Here is a 26333-nt window from a genome sequence, read left to right as displayed (position 1 = left end):
TTTGTCATTAAAAAAAAGAATGAATTTGCTGCATATGGAAATGAAGGATTAATGGAATTGGCTGGAGTGAGGAACCATAATACCATTTGCCTACAGCTGTATCAGAGCATCTCAATTCTGATCTATGCTTCCCCTGTTAGATTATAAAATCTAATCCATTTTCAGTTTGATATGGAGACAATAAAATATCTTTTAAAGAGAAACTTGGCCTCGGGGTCTCAAGCAAAGAACACATTTTTATTTACTTCTCTCTAAAAATACATTCATCAATTTTTCAAAAATTGCGGTTTACTACTTTAAAGAGAATAAATATATCCCCCCTTCCACTGTATCCTTTATGAATTGCTTATATATGCACAAGTGTCAAGCACTAGGCAACAGTATTACTTTGATCCTTCAAGAATAACAGAAATTTTGTTTGGGAACTCTGATGATAATTACCCTCACTCCAGATGTGATAGAGATATAAAGTATGCCACAACATAACACTTGAGAGAAAGAAGTTGTTACTGAAATCATGTATCTGGATTATGTTGCCTTTTGTACTTCTGGTAATCTAGAAGAAAACCTTTGGATTCATTATTTAAACCAGTTCAACAGAGTTCTAAATTTCAGAAAACAGTCAAGTTTCCTTCAAACGTTAAAGCTTGCTAATTAAAACCAATTTCTTAGAAGTTGAAGCAGTTTTTTCCCTGTACAGAAAAATAACAAATGAACATTGAATATCATATTGATTATCATTAAATAAATAGAATAAATATTTATAATGCCCCAATCTGTCTTTTTTCTGTTTAGCCCCCTCTGGCTTCCTCAAACTCTGGCAAGTTAGGTTCACTGATGCTATTATGTTAGATGATCAAACAAGTTTTGACGTTCACCTATGCCTGGGGTTTTTTTGCCTACAAATTTCTTACATCTTAACATCAATCTGAAGGCAAGGCTGTACTATATTTCTTGAAGAGAAAATTGGCAAAGAGATCAGGGTACCCATATCCTGAGATAGACTCCATCTGGGTATGTTTCACAATAGAAATCCACATATGTATTTCCTACAAAAGGTTAGCGTGGCAGTGATTTTATTCCATTAGGAATCTAGCCCATGTCTCTTGTGATCCATAATTTTAAAAACTAGCAAGCAGAGAAAGGTGAACAAATACAATCAACCTAGCAATTTTCCTGCCTCAGCTAATTTTAGCTTAGCAAGTAAGTTTTCTCTAAATCAAGGAGATCTGCCAATTACATTTAGTGAATGTTTTTGTTAATGTTTTTTACCCTCTTCCTGGGACATAAAATGGCAGTGGATTTTTCATGTAGGGTAGTATTATGTAATTTAAAATATGTATTCAAGAAAATGAAAGTGAGTTAACAGACATTACATTATTCCAAGAACATCCCTGTATTTCAGCTATATTTTTTCTGCTTTCCTCTCCTAAATCTCTGGAAAACAGACACTCTGTCAAAGTTAATGAAAATGCTGTTGCATGGCATTATGTTGGCCATTAGTTTTCCTTTGTCATTTATTTGGACACTAATATAGAGAGAAACTTCACACAAACCTCTGTTGTCTCTGAGTGTAAAATTTGGATTATGAATAATTTCAGGTGGTAAACTGAAGATAAATCTTGGTCCGTTGGCCGAGTCATCCTTGTCATCAGCACTAATTGTAATAAATTGCTGTAAAAGAAAAGTCCTCCGTAAACAAACAGCTCCTTCTCTGGTTACATCACATATAGACAGCATTCTGAGAAATCCCTTGAATACAAAGAATTTTGAAATAGCAGAAACCCCCCCAAATACCTCAACAAATGTATGCAATTATAAACACAGAGCACACTCAAAACTAGAACAGGCAATCTTTATTTGCTATTGCATTTAACCAACACAGAATTATAGATGGAAAAGTATACACCTATATGTATACATTCTTGTATACAAATACGTGCTAATGATAACTCAGTGGACTAAATAAAATTATGCAGAAAATTCAGCAGCTCAGAGGGATTTAGCACAACGTCCTTTCCAAAACATTACACTAACTCCAAAAGTGCAGATAGTGTAGAGCAGTATTTCTGTATGGTACTAACACCTCTTCTTCACAGACAGTTCAGGGATAAATCTGCAGGCTAAATCCTGCAAGCACTGTACTGTGATTCTTCCCATAAGATGCTGAGTATTTCTCTAATATCCAAAACAGGCTCACAACTGGGAAAGCTGCTCCCAAACAGCTTCGTTGCCCACGTGATGGTGGATATTCACACTCAACACCAGTCATATTCAATGCACAAAGCACTGTATCTATCACTGATGATAGCAATTCAAAATAAAAATGCAGGGAAGTGCCTTTCTGTGTGCTCCAGGCATTTTGGCCAAAAATTTCAAAATAAACATTTGTTTGCTACCACTCATTTGAGCTGCCAACACAAAACTGGGCTAACGCTCTGAAGAAAGAAATTCATGGACAGGGAAGGCGGTCAGCACAGGCATACCTGATTGCTTCGAGCGTTCTCACAGACAAATGCTTCATAGGCTGCTGCAAATTTTGGAGCATTGTCATTGACATCAACAACCTTAATTGCAACTGGAACTTTGGCTTCCTGGTGTTGTTTGTCTATGGGAGTAAGCAAAACCAAAATGAAACAGAAGGAGGAAAACCTCTCAAAACAAAATCCCAGCTGTATGCAGGTAAAAATGAAATAGACTAAAGTATTTCTATTAGGATTTATTGCAGCTTATCAAACTGAGACAATTAGAAGACTACAGAATTTATACCATTAATTATAAAATATCTCAGTGAAATACTTACGGACTTCAACTGCAAAGACAGAGATATTATGCCAAGCAATTTCTTCCCTATCCAAAGCTTTTATTGTCTTGATATTGCCATCTTCTGCATTAATAATAAAATATCTTTCAAGGTCAGTGTGACGATCAATTGAATATCTAAAGAAGATTGAAAGTCAGTAATTAGATAAAAGAAGGACTTAGTAGTTTCATGCATCCAAAGTTGTTCTATATGGTTATTTTTTTAAAAAAATCATTAGTACACTTATTGTTACCCTTAATATCATTGTCAAAGGGATGATATGAGGTTCGTTTAAAAGGAGATTCACCTGGTTGGTTTCTACATTTAGAAAAAATATTACGTCAGAACGTTTGTAGTAAGTGAAAATCATTGTTCTTTGAAGTCTCTATATTAAAGCCCCAAAATATTCTTTATTTTCTTCTCTTATAAAACGTGATAAAAATGTCTACTGAGATATTTATGTTTTCTTCTGTTTCATATTAATCATGAAGAACTTTTAAGTCTTCTGATCTTTGGATCACTCAGAATGTTAATTGGTAATACCAGATTATTAAATATTATCCATTATGTACCCATCTCTACAGCTTTATACAGCTCTGGTTTTCATATCCTTACCTTGCAATTCTTTGAAATGTTAACTATACCCACAAAACAGAGTTTCATAATTTAATTTACACTGAGAACATGATAAACAAAAATAAACGAATAGAAGACTACCCAATGTAACTGCAGAAAGTAGGTGAGTGTATGGGCTTTTCATTAGCAATTAACGCTTAACAATTACCCAACATAATCTCTAATCTACTGCGTAAACTTCTATCTTTTGAGAAAAAAATGCTGTGATAACAGCATAGGATACTTTATAGAAAATATAATTTAGAATAGAGTCTAACACAGGTGTTCTTAAGTATATTTTAGGTAGACATACCCATGGTAAGCTTTCTTAGTGAAGCAGGCTTTGAGAAACTAGTGGCTTATGGAACAAGACATAAAAACAACACTGTATGGTTAAAGTTATTCATATTCTGGCTGAATTTAGAATATTACTATGCTAGATCTATCACACTATCTTAATAACTTGCATAACAATTCTAAAAGCTCATGCTTAGAAAGAAACAGCCTGCTCTAATGAAGCATACCTTATAGCACTGTTTGCAGCATCAGGGTCTTTGGCATGTACTTTTCCAACCACAGTACCAGATGCTGCATTTTCTTGTACTTCAAAAATATAACTTGGTTTTAAAAATACAGGTGGCTCATCAGCATCTTCCACTGATATCTTCACTGTTACTGTGTCCTTGAATGGCCCATTGCTGATGAACTTGGGATCAATATGTACATTGGCTGCCTCTACCTTCAGACTGTAGGACTTTTTGGTTTCAAAATCTAAGAGCTGCAAGAAACAAGAAGACAATGCATTCCACAGTTAGGAAAACTAGAGTGTAAAAGCAGTAAGCAGTCCCCTAGTATTCAATGACATAAAACAGATGTAAGCATCTGTCAACAAGCTTGGACTGAAATGTGTGCATTTAAAAACATAAAGACTCAAATGGAAAGAGCTACATTCTATGTATGGAGCAGCATAGGAAGGCACTCAAAATATCATGACAGAGTCCTTGTCTTGCTCTTTGCTTGCTGTATCACTCAGGAAATCATCTTTACTGGGAAAATTAACCTTTTCTTCATGCAGCCTTCCAGATAGCACAAAAGAGCGATGGACAGGAAAGGGGTTCCCACAAAATGCCAGGCTTGGTCTATCCGAAGCTGGCAGGCATTCCTTTAGAGATATGGATATGGCTTGAATTGCTACTGGATGCACCATGAGATAGGACAGAGAGAAGTTACATTATTTAAGTAGAAGGGGAAATATGAAGATGGTTTGCAGTGCTTGCATTTCTGTAGTTCTTTCCATCCACAGATCTCATAGCACTTTACAAAAGGGAGGTGAAATAATGCCCCATGAGGTAAGTCCTTTTGGGAGCCTGATGCTGCATTACAGCATACCTGCATTGTCATCAACATGAAATGGCTGCAGTGTTGCAGTATTGGTAGCCTCACAATTATCATGCCTCTAAATATCTGAGAAGCAGGTGCCAATCACAATTCACAAAGTATGCTAACACCACAGACTGGATGGTGTGACAGTTCGCCCATGTTTTAAAATACACAAAAAATACACTGCCACCTCTAGAACATATACAGTAATTGACCCACAGCATAATTTTGACCGGAGGAGACCTCTGGGTCTCTTCCTTAGAGACTGCCCCGATGTGCAGGGCAGGGCTAACTTTGAAGTTAAGCTGCCTAGGCCTTCTCCTTTGAGTTTTGATTATCTCCAAAAGAGATGAATAGCTATAAAGATACGAAGGGCAAAACAATAATGCTTAAAGAATGAATAAGATTTATGATTTATAATTGGTAATTTAAAATTCATTTAATAACACTTTTAAAGATCACACTGATGGATTGTATATGAAATCACCTCAGTATTTTTGCTGCTTTTCGCATAGCCTGTGACTCCTTCAGAACAATATTGTGGACAATGCACAGCTGAAGAGTTTAAACTATAGGGCATGAGGCTGCTCAGACCGAACATAAAGCAACAGTGAACGTCTGCTACTTATCAGCACTAGGCAAAACTTCATTAACAATGAAGCTGATGGCATTGTATTTTACCGTGACTTTTTATTAGGAATTCATTTAGTTTGTGCAATTAATCCACTGTACAGTATTTATGTAACTCTTCTTGGTTATTTTCTTCCATTCCAATTCAGCTAATGGGGAAATGGAATATTAAGAGTTAATCAGAGCTTTAGAAACAAATTAAGTGAAATTGCATTTACTGATATTTTAGCTTAGGTGGTAATCCATTATTACCAAATATTCTCTCAGCAACAAAGGATACTACACATTAGTAGGTATTACTCACCTTCTTAAGCTTTACAACACCTTCCTGAGTCTCATAATCTGTTGTAATTTCAAACATATCCATGCCATCTCCATCAAGAATGCTGTAAGCTACTAAGCCATTTTCCCCAATGTCTGGATCTTTGGCCTTCACTCTTCCTACTTCCTCTCCTGGGACAGCTGCTTCCGACACTGACATCTGGTACACACCTGGTGGAAGAAAAAAAGGCATTTGCCTTAAGTATGCAGTCTGCTCTCCAGTTGTATATTTACTCATTTAACTCGTAAGTTCCAAATAAACACAGTAATTTTTTACATTTTCAAATCCCCTGAAGGAATGTTATGTTATAAAGAGCTCTGAGAAGCAAGTCATCTGTGAAATCTTAAAACACATTGCTAATCTATACAAAATTACCTCCTCACTGATGTTTTACACAACATCTGTGTATCTTTCTGCTCACGGTGGGGTTAAAAAGACAACCAATCATTCAGAATGCAGAAATTGTTGTGACATCAAAGTTATCGTTCCTATCAGAAACACTATTACGAAAATAGAAGGAAAATTCTCTTTCATATGACTCATGGTATAACCTTCAACTCTGTAGAGTCCAGAAGCATTTCTGCCCATTCATTCAGGAGCCACATATTATATACAATGAATTGGAAAAGAGCTCTCTGCTGTGCTGGCTGAAGAATAAATCTGCTGCTTTCTATGGCTTTAATTTGGAGCGTGAGCGTATAGTAGTAATTATTAAAATTTAACACAACAGAGAATACATGCCAATTTGTATGGGATTCCATCTCGAACAAAAAATGGCTTTTCCTCATGAAACTGCAATAGGAAAACCATCCCCAAACATCCCACTGATGTGTTGCCATACAGGTTTTTCCTTGTGTATTCAGGGACACCAGAGGAGAGCAATACTATTCTGGATAAATCTCTCTCCAACAGTTGTCCTTTAGGCAGCATTGATTCCAGGACTTTCCCAACGCACTCCAGAGTTCAGATAACATAACCTGATCCTAAATGTACAAATCTATGTCAGCATTTTCTGCTAATTCATCAGCATTAATAAATTGGAAAAAAAAAAGCATGAGAAAATAAAATAATCTAATTTATCCCCCCCTCCATAATTGCTCTTTGTTGCTACATGAGCACCCTAGGAACATCAGGAGACTTACACCAGGCAGTGACTTGGCTCATTACCCATAAAAACAATTGGCACATGTCATCAAAATAGGTCATTAACTCCAGTCACAAAGAACCCAAAATTTAAGCACATAACTCATTAAGGGTTTGAGCAATGAACAGAAAAAAAAAAAAAAGGGGGAAAAGAATAATTAAAAAATCAATCACTTGGATGTTTATATAAACAAGTCAAATCCTGGTTTTGAGTTACAAAGCTTTCTAAATTAAGGTTTTAAGTTGGGGGTGAATGATTAAGTAGAGTCACTGCTATTTGGCATTTCTGATAATTTTAAATATTCTCTCAAAACACTCAGTAAAGTGTCTTGAATTTGTAGAAAAAAAAAAATCCATCCTTTGATGAAGTTACTCAACAAAATACCATGTACTAGGGTCCCAGGTTATGATTTGGAGTGAAAAGGTATGTTTGTGAGGCATGTAAAACCTGACATTTTTAGGATTTAATACTTTTGTGTTAGAATGGTAGAAAATGCTGACATAGTTTTTTATATTTAGGGACTGGCTATGTCATTTAAGCTCTTGTATGAAGGTCCAGGAAGCTGCCACATTGGAAGAAGAGCTGTTAGAGAGACGGTCATGTCCAGGACGTACCAGTGTCATAATGGTTGCTCAGAGGAGAAACAGGGTTGGCTGGGATGGTGCATACACTGCACTCAAAAAAAACCCAAAACCCATGCAGAGATGAGATGCAGAACAGATGTGTGGGTCCATTAATGTACTTCCACCCAACTGTGAAGACTGAATCTGTTAATGTCAGCCCTGATTAATTTTATATGTGAAAAATAAATAGCACAGGTATAAAAAATGACTTTACTTGACCACCCTCAATACAGTTCAACAATCGATTTAAAAATGTAATTGTACTAAATTTGACTTGTATTGCCATGGTAAATATAAGTCTTGAGGAGTACCCACTCTTAACTTTTATCCTTATGGACATTCACCATTCACTGAGAGTGTTTATAGAAGTAAAGGATGAACACTTAAAATGAAAGGCTATGTGAAATCAAAAATGATGCTCACTCACTTGAAGGTCTGTCAAAGACCTGAAAGGGCATAATCAGGAACTGTTAATAGATTGTGCAACACTTCCATCAAGGGCCAAGAAAAGCAAGAAACTTCAAGCCTGAGAAATACAGCTGTAAGAACATGAAGTAGATCTCTTTTCCTTTGTCCATCTTCATTAAAAAACAAAGTGGATTTGTTCATTGAAAATGACTATCATAACTATGCTTGCAAATAGCTATGAACTTGGAGTACTGAAAGACGTAACATGGGGCCACTTGGAAACTTCTTTCAAACACTGTAAATCTAACTGAAGAGCTTTCTGCTGCGTACGCACCATGTGACTACTGCATACTGCAACTCTCCCAACACAGAAGAATATGTTCCTACACAATACACGAGGGGATTTTTGTTTTAACTTCCTCCTATTTCCCTGCAATGATTTCTTAAAGTTCTTGTGGTCTGAGCAGAGTAGTAAACACAGCTTGCTTTTTTAAAGTATTTTTTTATATCCACACTATAATTATGAAAATGGGAAAGGAAGTAAACCAGCTTATCCCAGCACTGCTGTAGGGCAGGTACATTTTCTAGCATTTTTGAACAATTTGGTTTGACACAGAAGAAAGCTCTCAAGAAATGGGGCTTCTTTCTCCATTAACAGAGAAGTCCAGACTATGTCTCCCTCATCATATCATAGGTATATTTCTAATATAACATGGTCCAGTAGTTTCAACAATGAAGTGTAGGGTTAGGAATCTGTAATCTAATCTTCACCTTAAAAACCGTCTCACTTTGCAACACAAAGCAAATAATCTGGATACTAAAGCTCTATATGTTACTAGCAAAAATGTGTAAGCAATATTTATTTATTAACGTGTGCTGTGATAATCCATCAGTTACTGCTTTATGAAGTTTTGAATATGTCTGATACTATACAAATACGGGTACTAGTAGTAAACGTGAGTAAGGATTTTGTTGTTACTTACTCTGTGGGAACTTTGGTGGGTTGTCATTGACATCCGTAAGTGTAATTGTCACTTTGGTTGTCCCTGAGAGGCCTCCCATGTGTCCTCCCATATCTTTTGCCTGTATTACAACATGATACTCCTCCTTAGCTTCTCTGTCCATATTCGGAAGGGCAGTTCGGATAATTCCTATAAAGACAAAGAAAATATGGCACATACAAATTTTCACAGGTTCCCATCATGAAAAATTGGATACTGCACTTTTAGCTTGCATTAAAATACAGCAAAATTTGCAGTGATGGTGCAGGTTCTGTTTTCCCTACGCTGTACATCTTGCTATGCAAGGAAAGTAGCCCAAATATTCAACACAGTTGAACACAGAACAACCCTGGAGAATTACAGTTCAGCACAGAAACTGCCATTTCTATCATACCACAGAAGAAATAGTATCATCTTTCTAGCGCAGTGTACCCAGAAGCTCTACCAAATGCCAGGGGACCAACCTGCAAAAGAGCTTAGCTAGAATCAAAAGAGAATGAAGGAAGCTTTGCTCAAACACATCAGTAGATATACCCAACTGTACTGCCTCAGTCAATATATTTAGTTCTTCATTTTAATGTATTCCAGTTATGAGGTCCGACTCAAATAAACTGCTCAATAATACCTGTTTGAGCTTCCACCGAGAAGTACGGCTGACCTTCAAGAATACTGTAAACCAGTTTGGCACTGTTCCCATAGGTAGGATCATCAGCATCTGAAGCTGTTACCTGAATAACTGATGTACCTAAAAATGGAAAGCAAACAGAGAAGGAATACAGTCAGAAGCAAACATGTCTGTAAGAACTGTGCAGAGATGCTTTCAGTCATACGGCATAACTATTTCTTAACTTTTATGTTTCCAGGTTTAGTAAATGAAAAATTTACTTGGAAATTTATATATGACAAAATAGACTCATACTATCCAAAAAGATTTGTGACCAGGTGTGATGTGGATTAATTTTCTAAACAGTGAAGTTATAAAAGTCAGCAGTCACTCTGTACCATTGTGTTTTTTTCCTTCAGTAGTTTAAGCGTTATATTACTTTTGTTGTTAGACAGACAAACAATAGAGTTTTCTTTTTACATTTTCCTCAGTAAGTTTCAGATAAATCATTCCTGTAGAAATCTCTGAGATAGACACAAGCTCAAATAGGAGATGAAAATGGAATAGATAGTGTGGCAGTTGTCATGGTTTAACCCCAGCCGGCAACTAAGCCCCACACAAGAGCTCACTCACTCCCCCCACAATGGGATGGGGAGAGAATCGGAAGAGTAAAAGTGAGAAAACTCGTGGGTTGAGATAAAGACAGTTTAACAAGTAAAGCAAAAGCTGTGCACGCAAGCAAAGCAAAGCAAGGAATTCATTCACCCTTTCCCATCGGCAGGCAGATGTTCAGCCATCTCCAGGAAAGCAGGGCTCCATCACGCGTAACGGTTACTTGGGAAGACAAATGCCATCACTCCAAACGTCCCCCCCTTCCTCCTTCTTCCCCAGGTTTATATGCTGAGCATGACACCATATGGTATGGAACAGCCCTTTGGCCAGTTGGGGTCAGCTGTCCCGGCTGTGTCCCCTCCCAGCTTCTTGTGCACCCCCAGCCTCCTCGCTGGTGGAGTGGGGTGGGGAGCAGAAAAGGCCTTGACCCAGCAGTAACGAAAACATCCTTGTATTAACAAGCACTGTTTTCAGCACAAATCCAAAACATAGCCCCATACTAGCTACTATGAAGAAAATTGACTCTATCCCAGCCAACACCTGCATGCAGTAACTCCTTATCTTCATTACACAGCTGTGCCAAAGGAATGATCTTGATGTTTACCCCAGAGGATTCACACTCCATAAATTCCAGGGGGCCCTCACGTTTCTTTGTAGGAGGAAATAGTCCTGTTCTAGGAACCATCTAGAGACACTTCAACCATGACAGTTAGTAGCTGTGCAGGGTTTGATTTGGTCATCAAATCAGACAAATTGACTGAGTCACTGGCTGAGCATGAAGTAAATTTTACTTCCCAGAATTCTAGATGATAAGAATTAAATAAAGCCACGACGTACTGACAATGCGACATCTTCATAAGGCCAGGAACTGAAGTACATTTATGAGTACTTACCTACATTTGATCTCTCTGGCACATTAGCATGGTAGTTTTCATGAAGAAACTCAGGCGGGTTGTCATTTATATCTTGAACTTTAACAATGAATTCAGAAGGCGGTTCCAAAGGTCTATTAGTGTTCCTGTCTACAGCTTGTGCCGTGAGAGTGTACTGAGCTCTCTCCTCCCGGTCCAGTGTCTTTGTTGCATGGATGTTCCCTGATTTGTCATCAATAACAAAAATGATTCCTGCTCCTTCACCTGAGAGAATGTATTTAATGTTTCCATCTCCAGAATCAATATCTGAATGAAGCTACAAAATGAGAAATAGGCATACCTTAACAGGATGGTATACATTTCATATATGTGTTTATGAAACAAAAAAGTTCATGAAATTACTATCATTTAATAGTTTTCAAAAATCTTGTCTTACGTCAGGCAATAATCCATACTCGGGCACATGCTGTGAGCACATCTGCCCTGCATTCAGAGAGGCTGCCTGCACAGACTTGCACGCTACAACATGTAGGGTTCTACTGAGACCCAAGCTTTAAGATTTAAGGAAGAGAATACATGCGAAGATAGTTATAACAGGTTCTTTAGTCAAATCAAGTTGGAAGGAAGAGTCATTTTTATGAAGATTTTATACACTTCATACTAATCATATTCTACTAGGTCGCATGGAAAAAGCTGTTAAGTGACAGATGGGATGTAACAAATGATCCAATCAATGATTGCCAAGTAGTTTTTAATTACAACCTCTTTAATATAAAAGAAGGAACAAATGCTTAATAAACATTCTTACTTTCACAACCAATGCACACTTCAGTTTGATGAATGAGGGAAACATTGAGCCAAATTATAGATTTATTGATTTTATATCAACATCTACCAATTGCACAATACTAACCATGTTTTAAACCAGAATACCCACAACGGTATTTGCTGTCATTGATCCTGTTCTCCACTCTTTTGTGCTGGGGTTAAGTCAACACAGTTCTGCTGACCATTTATAAACTGGCAAATATACTGTTTTATTTATGGATTTATATTCTGTTACTGTTAGGCAGTAATGGAATAAAAAATTAGTCCAGGATGTGTGTACATACACATGTGCACACAGATATGTATCTCCCTCTATACATACCCCTCATATATTTAATTTTACTGATAACTTCAAAATGAAAGGATGAAGAGATACCTATTGAGCAGTACACTTTTACTGAGCTGCTGGGTTAGACATTACATTTTTAATTACTATTTTTAAAGACCCAAGAATGATACCAGACATTCTTGAGACATATTGTTGCTCAAGTGGTTGCTGTGGTTCTTGCTGTTGTGTTAAATAATAGCTTGTACACCTTCATTCAAAGACTTCTGAGGTCAATGGAAAAATTTGTATTCACTTAGGTAGTATTTTGCTTAGCACCTTAAGCTACAATAAAATGATTAATTCTAGGTGAACAAGTAGCTGCTGAAGAAGCAGCTAATACAACAGAAAAGCAATGGAAAGAAAAAATGCAACTCACAAAGTAATAATATAAATTAATAATTATTAATCGATGAATGAAAAATAAATTCTTTCTTACCCTTCCTACTAGTACAGGATCTGGTCCCGTATACTCTTCTATAACAAAGAACTGATTCCACACCCAGCCTCTTTTTGAACGATGCAGAACTTGTCCTTCTTTTCCTTTTTCATGGTGCCCATGAAGTGATGGCCTTGTGTGGTTCAGTTTTTCTGTAGTTATGGCATGGCTGTAACATAGCATGCCCAGGCAGATAAGAGCGGCATGTAAACAATTGTCCTCCTTCATTTTTGGTTATTTTGTAGGCACAGGAGTATCCAAGAATCTACCCCTTCCACCTTGGAAGTCAAAAAGTTTGGGGCTACTGAAAAGTTTCAGATAAAATGTTCTGCACATAGGATGCCACCACACATTAAACACATCACTTTAGTGCTCTGCAGCTTCCCAGCTTAATTCCTGAAAGAAAGTAAAATGGAGAAGATTGTCAGTTCTTTTATGTCCTTGAGGTGCAATAACTTTTTTTATTAAGCAAAATAAAACTAGGACTACCTTCAAAAATTTCAAGATAATAAAAAGATGAAAAATATATTAATAATTATGAAATATTGAATAATGAGCATATTTGGTGTTTTGTTACATGTAACTGCCACCTTTTAAAATCTCCTGACTTGCTGGTTAGGGCGCTCATTTGGAAGTTGAAAGATAAAGAATCATATTCTTTCATGATCCTTCCAAATGGACTTAGACCAAGATGCAAGGTAACTGTAGAAATACCTAATTTATATCTAAGCCCTCTTTGGAGTTTAGATATAAGCTGTTAAGCCATAGGTTTAGGTATAAGATAGATACCAAGATACTTGCTTATCAAGAATGGAATATTTCTACACATGCCTGGAAAAAGGCCTTTTACGACCAACAGATTTTGGTCTAAAATAACTACCTATCTTTTTCTAGGCAGAAGCAGTGGCTGACAGAACTCCGAGGACCTACATTTTGGATTTAGATCCTTGAAGTAGTCCTTCTACCTCCCTCTGAGGATCAAGTCATCAAAGTGGAGAAGCAGCATAGATTGCCAATTCTGCTGTCTTTTTGCTGGTGACGATAAATGCCATAAACCAATAAAAAGATATCCAGATACTTTTGATAATATAGCATTGATTTGGCTATTTATTCCTACTTTCCCTGTGATTTAAATAACCAGAATTATAGTGATTTCTTACTTTCTAATAATTCTTAAAACACTACGTCAGAATTAATATTTGAAGCAGAAATTGCATAATACAGTGAAATATAGTGGCCTTCTATGATAATAGTTAATTCTAAAAGGAAAGGACACTTTTTTCCCCCCAGTTTTACATAGAAAAAATAAAATTGAAGCCCCTAGTATGCACTATTTACTTTCCAAGCTTCCCTATCATTTAACTTTATTAAACCATAGTAAGTCTTTTTAAATACAAGCCATCAAATTCTCTACTCATCCCACAGATGTAAAATGAGTTATTCTGTCCTGTTTAGTAAACATCTCCAGATTTACATCTTGGTGGCAGGTGTAAATTTCACCCCACAGCAAGCAGGCTCTGAGGTTACCTCTTTTGGCCACTTTGTCTACAGAAATTTATTGATATAACAAAATTCTACATATTAAGGCCAGTTCAGTCTGCTTCATAATTGCATTCAGTTAATCAATGATACTGCTATTTCAGATGTAGTTTGCTATGGAGCGTCCTTTGAGCCAAAAAGTCTTCAATGCCATACCCAGTACAGCTAATTACACTGGACAAATGCACTTGCTATAGGCATCTATAGCATGTTACTCGTGCAGCAGTTAGAGGTGCTTGGGCTCTTGGGCTGTTAAACAGGGCCTACGTGCTCCAAACAGAAATGAAATACAAAGGTATGCTTAGACAGCTGTGCATTTTTAAACCTGCTGTGAAAAAGAATGTAAGTAAACAGCTTACATTAATGGATTTTGGACTCATTTGAAAATTAAACTCACTGATAATTATTCTTCATTAACATCACATAATGATCTCAACAATGAAAATAAGTAAACAAATATGACCATTATTCCCAAACTTCTCAATACTGTTATGTAAATCAGTAAACACTTAATAAAGATGCTTAACAATAACAGAAGAGCCACGCTGATACATATGCCTCTTATTATCAGCTATTCAAGTGTGAAGTCCTGGAAACAAAATATTAATCACACATCCATGCTTAATTTACTAATAAGGACTTAAAGCAAAAATTGTTTGCTACCTTTTGTTTCATCCTCTGCATATACATGTATAGAGAGGAAGCAATAAGGCTACATGTTTTCAAGACAAAGAAAACTATTATCTCTCATCCACTACTTGGGCTAAAAAAAAATCACTAAGGCTGTTTATGGTAATTGCTTCTGGTTTGAGTTATAATGTGAAAGGACTCCATGCTAGTAATACCAAGCTGGCTCTTTAGTAAGCGACCTACTGCTAGATAGGCTGCAATTAAAGCTAGAGCTGCAGGCAATAAGGTCTCCCTGCCCTCCTCGTGCCCCTCTCGCCTTCTCCCTTCCTGAAGTTACATACTCTGTTCAGTTACATAGTGGTCGCCACAGTGGTAAGGCCTCTGACTCCTATTGGCATAAGAAAAGCTAACAGAATAAATCAACAGGGTTCCACTGAAGTCTATGAAATTACTTAAAATTCAAAACAGCTACAGTTTGGCTTCTTATAAACTCCTCTCTTCCTAAAAGGCAAGGTGCACAACATGCTCTTAAGTTAAAGCTAAAATAAACTTCATTAAAAAACAAAGCAGTACTATTAACAAGAAAGAAATCCTTTTTTTTCCTCTTTTTTTTTCAAAACAATCTACTTAAAACCTTTCAAACATTTTAATGTTAACTCAGCTGCTGTAAGCCTACAGTTTCCTACTTCTTCAAGCAGAAAATATGGAAAAACAGCTAAACAATTTATAAAGCAATTCCTTTTCTCTTGTGGAAAAATACCTCACAATCCTGTAGGTATAGAATACAGATCTGAGGACGGCAACTGCTGGTGAGTGTCTGCAAATTCTCCGTGTGCAGCACTTTTATGCAGACACTGCACAACACTACACAGATAGTGAACTGTCAGAATCATTTGCTGTGAATGTTTCTAGTCTTTCTTACAAAAAGCACAATCTTAGAGACATCCTCAACATTATTGTTATTTCTGCACATAGATTATATTCCTCAACTGCAGCAAAGTAAACGTCAGTGGGCAGTTGACCGAACTGCAACATCCTGATTTTTTCCATTGCTGTTTAGAATTGCACAACATATAATTTTGAAATCCTAAGTTTTCCTAAGAAATCTGTAAAAAAAAATCTGCTTCCCATTTCCTTAAACGTAGTGGATGCCAGGTTTGAACTAAGATGGACTTTTTCTCAAAAGGAAGAATTCCATTAACATATTTTAACTGCATACAAACAAATGTTGGCAATTTTGGTACTGAATAATAACTCTATCAGGGATAAAGGGAAAACAAGAGTTAACCAGCCACCACACAAGATGAAATCACATCAGAGAGGCACATGAACACAGTGAGACTCCCAAATGCTGCCCTTGTAAGTTGATCAGTCGAGGTATGCAGGACTGAGAAATGTTAAAACAATATAGAGTCCACACTCTGAAAAACAACACACATGGTGAGGTGTATACACAAAACGTTTGTATGGAAATAGTACATCTCCCTCAATACCTGTGAGAACATGCCTTTAGGGCACTTCTAGCTCCATAGCTAATATGTTTATGTTTTGTACCTGTAGTTGTTAGTTCTGGAAATGCAAAGCTACTAAGTCTCAATTTTAACAGAAAAGTCTGTTCTTCTACCATTAGAAAATGAAATCCATCAATATTCCTAATGGAAATATGCGTTCAACTACTTAAGTACACATCTGTCTACCTGAAAAATGATATAACCGTGTCCACAGGCTGTGGCATGGAATGGAGCCAGGGTCTTGACTGCTCCACAACGCATCAACTCCACTCTCCTTGGGCACCCTCGCACTGAGAGACCGCAAAGCGCAGAGACTCTCAACACGCAGCACAGCGCAGCAGAGAGGCGGTGTTACGGGGTTGTCCCTCTAACGAGCTAAGAGGAAAAGTCAGTCTGCTCTACAAAACTTCACACACAAATTTGAATGACTGCTTATAGATGACTAATAGACAAAAATAAAGAGCCAGCAAAGATTATTTAAATGACAAGACCAGTCACAGAAGTGAAGTCTAGCCAATTTTAAATGTCTTTCATTATATTTATAGCAAAAATAATCCCAAACATTCATGCTGACTTCCTGTGTGCTATTAAATGACCATATGCCAAATTATAATAGACTAAACAATTTTTCTGATTTCTCTAGGCCGTAACTTCTGGATGATACATTAAAATAGCAATTGTTCTCAGGAATACACTTGGCAGAAAGCAGTCAAGAGCACAGTGTAGTAATATAATAATGGATGATTATGTTCTGAAATGTTTTGCAAAAGTATCAAGTAAATATAGCAAACCCCCAGTCCAAATGAGATTTTAGCTGTAATTAGAATTAGCTGGAAAGATGAATGATTTATTTTGCAATAATTTTATCGTCAGACAAGGAAATGAATAGTTTTTTAATGACAGAATAAATATTGGATCATATTAGTTCTGGAGTTAAGAGTGCCTGAGTTTTGGGCATAAGGATGGAGCGGCAGGGCAGGCATAGCTGGCTGAGCCCTCCGCTGCCCACGGAGGCAGGGAGGGACCTGTTGTGGCCAGGCAATGCACCCAGCCTTGCAAGGGCCTCTCCTCTGTGTAATCAGGCATAGCAAAGCTAAGGAGAACCTGGGCGTCTTTCTGCTTTTGGGATAGGGCTGTTCTGAGCAGCCTCAGGGCTCATACTCCATGGTTTAACCTAAATGGTTAGCTAAGAGATTTTCTTCCTTGAATACTGTAATAGAGGTCATGAAAAATGAGTAGTTCATATGGAAAGAGAGTAGGAAAAAGATTTCCAGATCAAATAATCAGTCGAGTCCCACTGAGCCCATACTGGTTAATCTTTAGGGTGTATCACAAATTTAACCACTTTGGGAGTTTTTAGTAAAATACATGAATTGAGGGATGTGGAATAGTTCTGTGCACAACTGTTTCATTACTCCTGTGCATTGGTGAATGTTTGCACAGCACTGTGAATGCAGGAGTTCAGTCTGGCATGTATTTTTATCCTCTTGTAGATTGCTGTATTCAAATATCTGATGCCTAAGTATTTTCAAGAAATTTATATAAATTAATATGAAAACATTTTTGAAGGATACTAGTTCTTGCTGCAGAATGCTATTCAGCTCTAACCAGTAAGTTTCACACATCTTGATAACCTAACATTTGGTTTTAATTTAATTTTTTCCTGTTTAACAAAATTTTGTTCTCTTCCTTGACTCATTTGAAGAAAATGGTACATAAAGGTAAACAAACAGCCTGGTCCCTTTTGTCTATGAAACAAGATAAAATACTGAGAATCAGTACCTTCCACATTTAACTTAATTATCTCAATTACTTTTTTATTTTAAACTGTTCTGCATTATCAGACCAATCTTTGAGTAGTTTTTAGTTTAGACTCACTTGTACGACATACTTGTGGAAAAGAAGGCATCTAATTTTGTTTACATGAAATAATGTTATGCAATGTATCAAGATCTGCTATACAGCATATCTAGTTTGCATGACACATACAGCAAAACTAGTTCTTAAAATAAATCCTTTCATCCTGAAAAATGCCAAACTTTCTGTGAGATACTAGGTACCCTAATTCTGGACAAGACTAGAATTAGGATTATCTCATTTTTCCACTGGAACTAGAGTATGCCTCTTTTTTCCTTGATAGAGCTACTTATATGGTATGCACAGTTGAGAAAGGTGCAACACTGGTGTACCATCATTTGCAAGGTCTACTTGAAATGGAACGAGCGGAACTGGAGGATGAGACAATATCAGATTTTTAAACTTTCAGCTGCACCCCAGCAGTTAAGGGCTTTATGCATGTCTTTCCAGTCAGGAAATCATCCCATTAGGAGACGGATTTTTGCTTCCCCAAATGAACCCCTTCTCACAGGGCAGCACTGGGACATAGAGCTCTGTTCATATACCACCAGAGTTCCTTCTCTAAGTGCCAGGACCATGGCCCTTACTCATCACATACAAAATAGGAAAACTAAAAACTAAAGAACTCCATACCCAGCAAATCAACTTTATGAATATGACTAACCCCATGAGACTAGTCACGTATACCTGTATCTACTGGGAATCAAGCATTAAAGGCCAATATGTAGTAGTCTAATGTAAAACGTTTTGTTTAAATGACAATACTCTGATCTCTGATACAGGAAAAGATTTTCATGCTGTATATGTAACTGGTAAATCTCATTTTTCCCAACGTGTAATTCTAAAACAGACCACCAGCAACTAACTGCCTGTGACCCCTTCTGAAACACTGAATCTCTCTTCTTGTTGAAGCATATTTCAGGTCTCACTGGAGCGAACAGCAAATAACCCTCACCTGAATGCAAACTGATATAAAGTCTTTTGTGTCATTCACAAAACATAATTAGTCTTATGAGACAAAAGTATTTATTCCAGAAAAGGACATTTTTCATATTTAAAGATACTTGGGAAAAAAATTCTCTGAGTTATTTCACTGAATAATGAGAACCTCACACTCCCCCAATTAATATTCTGCTCTTTTGCACTGGAGCATGATACAGTTGTAAAGGATTATAATCTGAGGTTGCAGTTCTGCAGAGCTAAGTATATATATAATTTCATATATGGTGTGCAAACAGCCAAGATTCTAGGGGTATCCTGCTACAGAGGGATTCTAGGTCATGGCAAGATTTGTATGTACTAAATACATAAATAAAATCGTTACAGAACTGGTGATTTTCATCTTTAGCAATAGAAGTTGCCTTAAAAATGCTAAGTAAGTTTTGTAGAATCCTATTCTGAGTTCGGTACAATCCTATGAAAGGAATCTTAATCCTTTGCATTTTTAAATTATGTTTTATAGCACTGTATTGCATTACTGAGATGTTTAAAGCCAATAATCCCCAGCTGCTCCAAAGAATAGTTTTTGAAATGTAGCCATATTTTCCTGTAGCAGCTTTGAGACTGAGTATTAGGAAACCATAGACAAAACCATAAAATGATGGCTCTTTGAAAATAGAAGTCATTTTGCAGGAAAGAGGAAGAAAAATAACCTCCTGACTAATATGATGTGATATATCATCCAGTATCCACCTCCAAAATCATGGAAGGAGAGTATTTTCACCAGGCTTTGATTTAGTTTGTACTCATTCAAGAAGAGTGAAATTGCCATTTGGTGTACCTCATACAAAGCAGGAGAAAGTAGGAAGACAACTTAGTACATTATGAAGTGAATGACATAGAAATAAGCCTGAGAGAGTGATATTAAAAGGCTTGGGAAATGAAAAATGGCTGTAAACAGAGTTTTACATTTACTTGCTGCCCTGGGGAGATCCACTTAAGATAAATGTGACAGAGGCTGTCTGTTTTTAAGCATAAACTCTACAGCAAAACAACTAGCATAAGAAAGGTAGTCTTATTAAAGAACATGGTGATTGATAGAGTAATTTGAAATAATGACTAAGCTCTTGGTAGAGTTTATTTTAAATAGTAATTGTGTTCTTGTGCATCTCAGACAAACTGGAATTCTCATAATTTCCTGTATACTCAAAGGCCAACATAGCTGCAGCCTATGTCCATGCTAGTTTCAATATAGTTTGCTATTATGTAAGTGGCTATAAATGACACCCCGAGGAGGAAATAAATGACGACTAAAGTCAACTTACATCCAACGACTAATGCTGTACTTACATGCTAAGCCGACCCTGAACATTTGTTTTCTCTAAGAATGTATACAAAGAATGCATACATCTGAATGGCTAAATAACACTTGTGCTGTGACTGATTGTCTGTTTCGTTTATGCCAAAAATGAGACAGAAAGTCAAGATTAAAGAGTGATAACTGAAAACCTATCAAAAACTAATGACTACAGGCAGGCTTATTCAGCTACCAAACCAAACCAGAAGGAATTCCAAGAAGCAATCCATTTCTGTTCTGATCTATAATCTCTTGCTGAGGGGCTGACAGCCTCCACGCAATCAGAAATCTAAACTGAATCTGTGGTATTGTACTTACAGCTTCATTTCTAGAGGCAGCTTCAGCAGTGCTGCTGAAATGGCAAACTATTATAGCATCGTGTGTGGTCTTTAGATGACCAAAGTGTTCTTCTACAAAATGTTTTTCCACTTTGAATATAATTCTACTAGACTACCCGATCCCGTGGTCCCCTTCAATTTCGTCTCCCTCAAGTAGGAAAGTGTCTGATAAAAGATGGCCACTTCGGAAGCACATGCAAACCACCCTGACAGCAGTTTGTTTAAGTCTAGCAACCATTGTGACTCTCATTTAGAGAGGTTCACACAATTAGATTCCCTCCAACACTTATCTTTATAAAACTTGACAAGTTACTGAATTACTAAGAGCCTCTCTCTTTTTCAAATACATTTGCTAGAGAAAGAAAGGTGAGAGCTGAATTTCTAATCAAAGAGCCTTCTCCTTTTCCAGCTTTCTTGGAGCTGCAGAGGGAAGAGTTCAGATCCTTCAGCCACGCACATGTAAGGTTCTTTTTGATAGTTTGCTTAACTGTTCCAGTTTAGTGCAATTTCTTCCCTAAAGAGCATAAAAGCCACTTTGCGATTTTTTGAATGAACAATTGAATCAATAATTAATTTTTTCATAAACAGAGACTGTCTGTGAAGAGACCTATTTTGGCTCAATAGCATGAGATAATAACATCAGAATATGCAAACACATTCCTAATACAGTGTCAATAGTTCTAATAAAGGAGACCATCACTGTTTAAGTACCTAATGGGAGGCTACAGCTGAAAGGACCAAATTTAAATTATTATTTACAATCCATTAAATCACAAGATTATAATTCAAACAATATTTGCATGAGTATCTTCTGAGATGTCTTGTTGTAAGTAGTCACCATAGAATATTTCCATTTAACTTAAAAAACAAACACACAAAGAAAATACCACCTTCATTAGTTACAACCTTCCCTTTGGCTTCCTTTGCAGCCCAACCTGCACTGAGCACAAATCAGAGGAACTATCTGTATTTTCACTGTTCCAAAGCTGTAACGACTAAGACATAATTCCCAGTATTATGATACAAAACCAAAAATGTAACAAGAGACACTAAGGTGATGCAATTAGATGCTAAGCATATAAATAGCACAAAAAAGACAGGCTTGTCAGCTTGCAATTAAAATTTGTTTTTCATGCAAATGATACATTTGCAAAAAAGGGCAAATGATTTAGGATATTTTGCATGAACATAATTCATTTTGAGTTAAACCTGTTCGTTACATATTTCTAACTGATCATATGAAAAATTAATACATTCCAGAGGTTATGGATTGGCACTATTTCTGACCTGTAATCACAGATGATTGTGACAAACACTTCATTTCTATTCTTCTGATAAAAACCATTAACAACAATAGTTTTAAGGCAGTGGCTTGGTACAGTTGGAATGATGTTTGGCACCATGATATCATGCAGAATAGGTAAAGTTTAAACACCTTGAACCTCTAGCTGTTCTTGCATAAAAGCCCTAGTTGCAGAAAGTGATATTCCACAGAAAGCTGGTCATGGGAAATTGGCAAAAATGGGCATTTGTGTAATTAGATCAGTGTTATTCATAGCTGAAGCTATGAATCAGCTATAATTAGATCTATTCTGGAAGTGCATTATATGTTTTGGAGATATAAATACCTTTTGCCACTGTTTCTCTGATGTCAAGGGCAAGTCTTGACCTTAAGAGTGCAATAATCAGGACTTGTGGCATATACCTGCATCTTAGATCACCAATATCACATTTCTGCATCTTAGATCAACAATGTCTTTTTTAACCAACGGGACAGTACAAAAGTACTTGAGTGTGAATGAATGTGTGTCCAGTCAGGTAAAGCTTTAGCTTCCAAATCAATAACAGATAGTTTTCTCCCTAATGAAGACCAGTGAAGTGTTACTGAAAAATGAGCTTGTGAAAAAGAAAGAGGAAAACAACTTGACACTTGGTAGAACTGCTGGATTGAGAACAGTACAATTTTTGGATGGCATGACCTTCATATGAGGCAAGTACAGGGGAAAGAATTTATATTCATAGAAGAAAAATAGAGACCAATAACAATAATAAAAAGAATTAACACACATGTATATATACACATACATATATATATAAAAGACTGAAAGCTTCAGTCAAAAGAATAGGATTAAGCATTTTTTTCTCATTAAATATATCCTTACATTCAGCATATTTTTTACCATAATGTTCTTTTCAAAAAGTTGCCGGGGTATTTCAGTCCAACCAATTTCCTTTGAAGTCTCCCATAATGGTAATTAAATAAATTGTTCTTGGAGTAATTATGTTTTTTCTGGAAAAGGAACTATTAGGGTAAAGAGAGATGAGAGAGTCTGTCACCAAACACAATCTTTCTCAATACATTGGTACTTGTTACTTTTATTGGAAGAAGGATGGAATACTTAGAAACTTTGGACCTTTTTAGTTTTTGTAAAGAAAATGTCGACTTGACAGTTGAAATAAGAAACAAACTAAAATGACTGCTGACAGTCCTGGGAGTGCATAGAGAAAGAAAATGGAAGTTGTGTCAATAGAAAGCTTTTAAAGACCATATGCGTGAAGCCCAAGAGAGCTAGTGTGAACTAGAAACCCAAATTGCCATGTTAGAAGCAAGTAGCTGGTGGACAAGATGAAGGTGACTGAAAGCCCAACACTAATGAGCAAGTGTGTTGTATGAAATTGTATTCTCCATACGAGCACAAATACATCATGTTTGCAAGAGCATGAGGCTTTGGAGACAGGGTTACTATAGTTCTATTAAGAAGGTTCTGTGTATGGCAATTCATCAGATCAAATACCTCTCATCTCTGTGAATTTTATCATCTTTGATAGAGAGAAACGAGGCTTTCACAGTTCCAAGTAATTTCCAAATACGTAACTTTATGTTTCATCTCTACTTTTCCTCTTGCTTACAAGTCAAGCTAAAATTGTTAGTTGCAGTGTGTTGCGTGTACCATGAGTTTTGTTTATGTTTTTTCTCAGATTAAGTTTTTTTAACTTTGCTAAAGATTCCCCTATTATTTGTGGAAATTTGCCATATACCTGCTAAGCAACCTGTAGCACCCACTGATTTAACCATCAGAACAGGCTGACATAACCCTCTACCTTGTTCTCTGGTCTAGTCTGGAATCTCACACTTCATAGACTTTAAATGCAATATTGATGCTTGCTGATTTTGTTCACATTACAAAGAATCTGCAATTTTTAATTTAAAAGCCTATGCAAAACTCCAGTGGCTATGTTTTTCTTTGTGTATAATACTGAACACTCCCATCTTCCTTTTTCCTTTAAATCTCTTTGGTAAATAATATAAGGTTCCATAAGACTAACTCATATGGATTAGTATTTGAATTTTTTTATGGTGTCTTTACAATATCACATCCAAGGATAGTGACACAGTGCTCTTCTACAATGCTAACCCTATATTTTCTTGCCACTTCGAAGACCAAAAGACAGTGTTTTCAACTCAAAAACTCACAAGAGTGAGCAAAAGGAAAAAGGAATTATTTGATACCATTTGTACTTCACCTACAACCAAAAATAGCTTCCTGGAAATCCAGTGGTCAGAGAGAATAAAGCACCAGACAGGCACCAGCTGGAGAAAGTGGATCTGGGGATTCATCCAAGAACTAGGAACATCCTTCTGAACAGACAGACATATTTCTTGTTCAAATGTAATGACTGTCAGGGTAAACATTGCCTTAAAAAATTTAACGTGATTTTTTTTCTAAACTCTTAGTGCAAATTTTGTGGACCCCTTCTGGCTTAAGCTTCAGTAAGTGAGCTTAGAATCAGACCCAAAGAAAGATAAATATATGCTATAAGCAGGAAGAACTCATTATGAAGGTCATACGCAGGCACTTATATTATGCTATGCTATTTGTAAACACAGCTATAACTAAACCCAACTAGAATACGTGACACGAATGATTATGTAAGAATAAGATTGCTAATATGAATGTTTACAAAATGCCTATTTAATAATGGGGTTTAATTAAATAGTGTAAAAAATAATTTTCCATGTGTAACAAGAACTTGTCAAATTTTCAGAGCTTTGTAAGACAGTAAAATGGTGTTACCATTGCTTGCAACATGCCAAAGGCTGTGTGTGAAGCTGGCAGCACAGGCCTCAGGACCCATTAGGACTTGTTAGGCTTCATCAGGACTTGTTTTGGCCTGCCTGGGGCTTGGTTTTGGTTAACTTATTTGGCTGTAACAGCTTATCTAAGGACCAGGTGACTATTGCCTAATTTGTTTTGGCTTTTTGCTTAGCTTTAGATGACTGTGTGTTGTAATACAGTTGGTTTATGTATATATTTGTAATGAATACGTAACAATTTGCTATTCTATATAGAATGAACTATCTATGACCCCCCAAATAAAATGCAGCATAGAAACAGGCATGGGATGATATGGGGAGATTTGAAAGTCCAGGTACAAGACAACAGTGGAGGCCCCAGGGCTGTAAACTGCTCACCAGGGGTCAGCTACTGGCCATTGAACGAATGCAACCTTGGAAGCTGCACGAAACCAGTTTCAGAGATAACACAGAGAACAAAGGACAATATTCAGTATATGTAAAACACACCACTCACAGTAAAACTGGGTGTAATGTGGAACTACAGACCAATGAAGAACGTGCAAGGTGGGGAGATGTGGAGCATGTTAGCAAACGTAAAAATGACTCCAGGTGGATTCTAGAGTGAGGAGGAAGAAGGAACCATCATTGTATTGTTCTGAGATGCAAGGGCCCTCCATCCCCATCCCCACCTGAAGACATCTGCCTGAGAGGCAGCTGATGGCGAGTGTGACACCAGAGAAAGGGTAGATACTAGAAAGCCTGTGCGTATCACTTTTAACTGTACATAACTTGTATAAGAGCTCAACACAGGTAAACTAACTATTCTTTGGTTAGACTGTTAAGACTTTACGTTGACAGAACATCCTTGGCTTTACCTATAAGTTTTGTTCCTTTGGCTAAATGAGCTCCACAAGCTGTAGCATAATAAACTGATGGAGACTTCAAGCAACCTAGTCTGAAACCTCGATCCAACACACCAGTAACCGCTCACAGGCAAAGTAGTTCAGTCGAACAAAGGACAATGTTGTTAACCATGTGTGAGCTCATGTTAAAGGAAACAGAGTCTGTGCTGAAAGGAGGTAACAGCATGTGGGGAGCAGAATTAACCTGGAAAATGACTGGGCCAACAGAGCACCAACCTCTGCTTAGGAGAGTTCTTTTTGACAGTTATTAAAAAAGCCATTACCATTCTATTCTTTGCTGGGAAGTTTTCCCACTTAAACATTTAATTGATCTTTATATTTGTTAAATGAAAGCACTTTTTAAGCAAATCAAATCACTACAGATCTACAAGGAGAAAAAAGGTAATTCCAGTTGATGCGAGGTTTCTTGAATACACAACTATTGTATTCTGTTTATCCTGCAAGCAGCAAAGTTGCAGTAACCACTGGGTCACTAGCTTTACTGTGAAACAGCACAACACAGTCTTTGTTGAGCTTTCCTTGGAGTGTGTCATTGTGATTCACTGAAAGACTGTT

The 26333-nt window shown here is 36.8% G+C and overlaps 1 protein-coding gene across 7 annotated transcripts in view; it reads right to left on the bottom strand.

The window, feature by feature from the left end:
* CDH11 (cadherin 11) overlaps positions 1 to 26333 on the bottom strand; it is an 80532-nt gene that overhangs the window by 6363 nt on the left and 47836 nt on the right. For 4 of the 7 annotated variants that reach the window (XM_072871754.1, XM_072871752.1, XM_072871755.1 and 1 more), the window contains 9 exons: positions 12607 to 13002; positions 11036 to 11330; positions 9552 to 9671; positions 8909 to 9076; positions 5733 to 5920; positions 3943 to 4196; positions 2804 to 2940; positions 2487 to 2608; positions 1557 to 1674 (listed from right to left, as the gene is read on the bottom strand). In XM_072871754.1, the coding sequence (XP_072727855.1) occupies positions 1557 to 1674; positions 2487 to 2608; positions 2804 to 2940; positions 3943 to 4196; positions 5733 to 5920; positions 8909 to 9076; positions 9552 to 9671; positions 11036 to 11330; positions 12607 to 12834 (1630 nt within the window). In that variant the 5' untranslated portion in view covers positions 12835 to 13002. Of the gene's footprint in view, positions 1 to 1556; positions 1675 to 2486; positions 2609 to 2803; positions 2941 to 3942; positions 4197 to 5732; positions 5921 to 8908; positions 9077 to 9551; positions 9672 to 11035; positions 11331 to 12606; positions 13003 to 13536; positions 13639 to 22939; positions 23080 to 26333 lie in introns of all 7 variants that reach the window. The other 3 variants (XM_072871756.1, XM_072871757.1, XM_072871758.1) reach the window with 3 other exon arrangements.

This window comes from Ciconia boyciana, chromosome 9 (genome assembly GCF_034638445.1).
Source record: "Ciconia boyciana chromosome 9, ASM3463844v1, whole genome shotgun sequence".
Lineage (NCBI taxonomy): Eukaryota > Metazoa > Chordata > Aves > Ciconiiformes > Ciconiidae > Ciconia > Ciconia boyciana.
The sequence above is the reverse complement of the archived record's forward strand: the minus strand, read 5'-3'. Positions and strand labels throughout refer to the sequence as shown.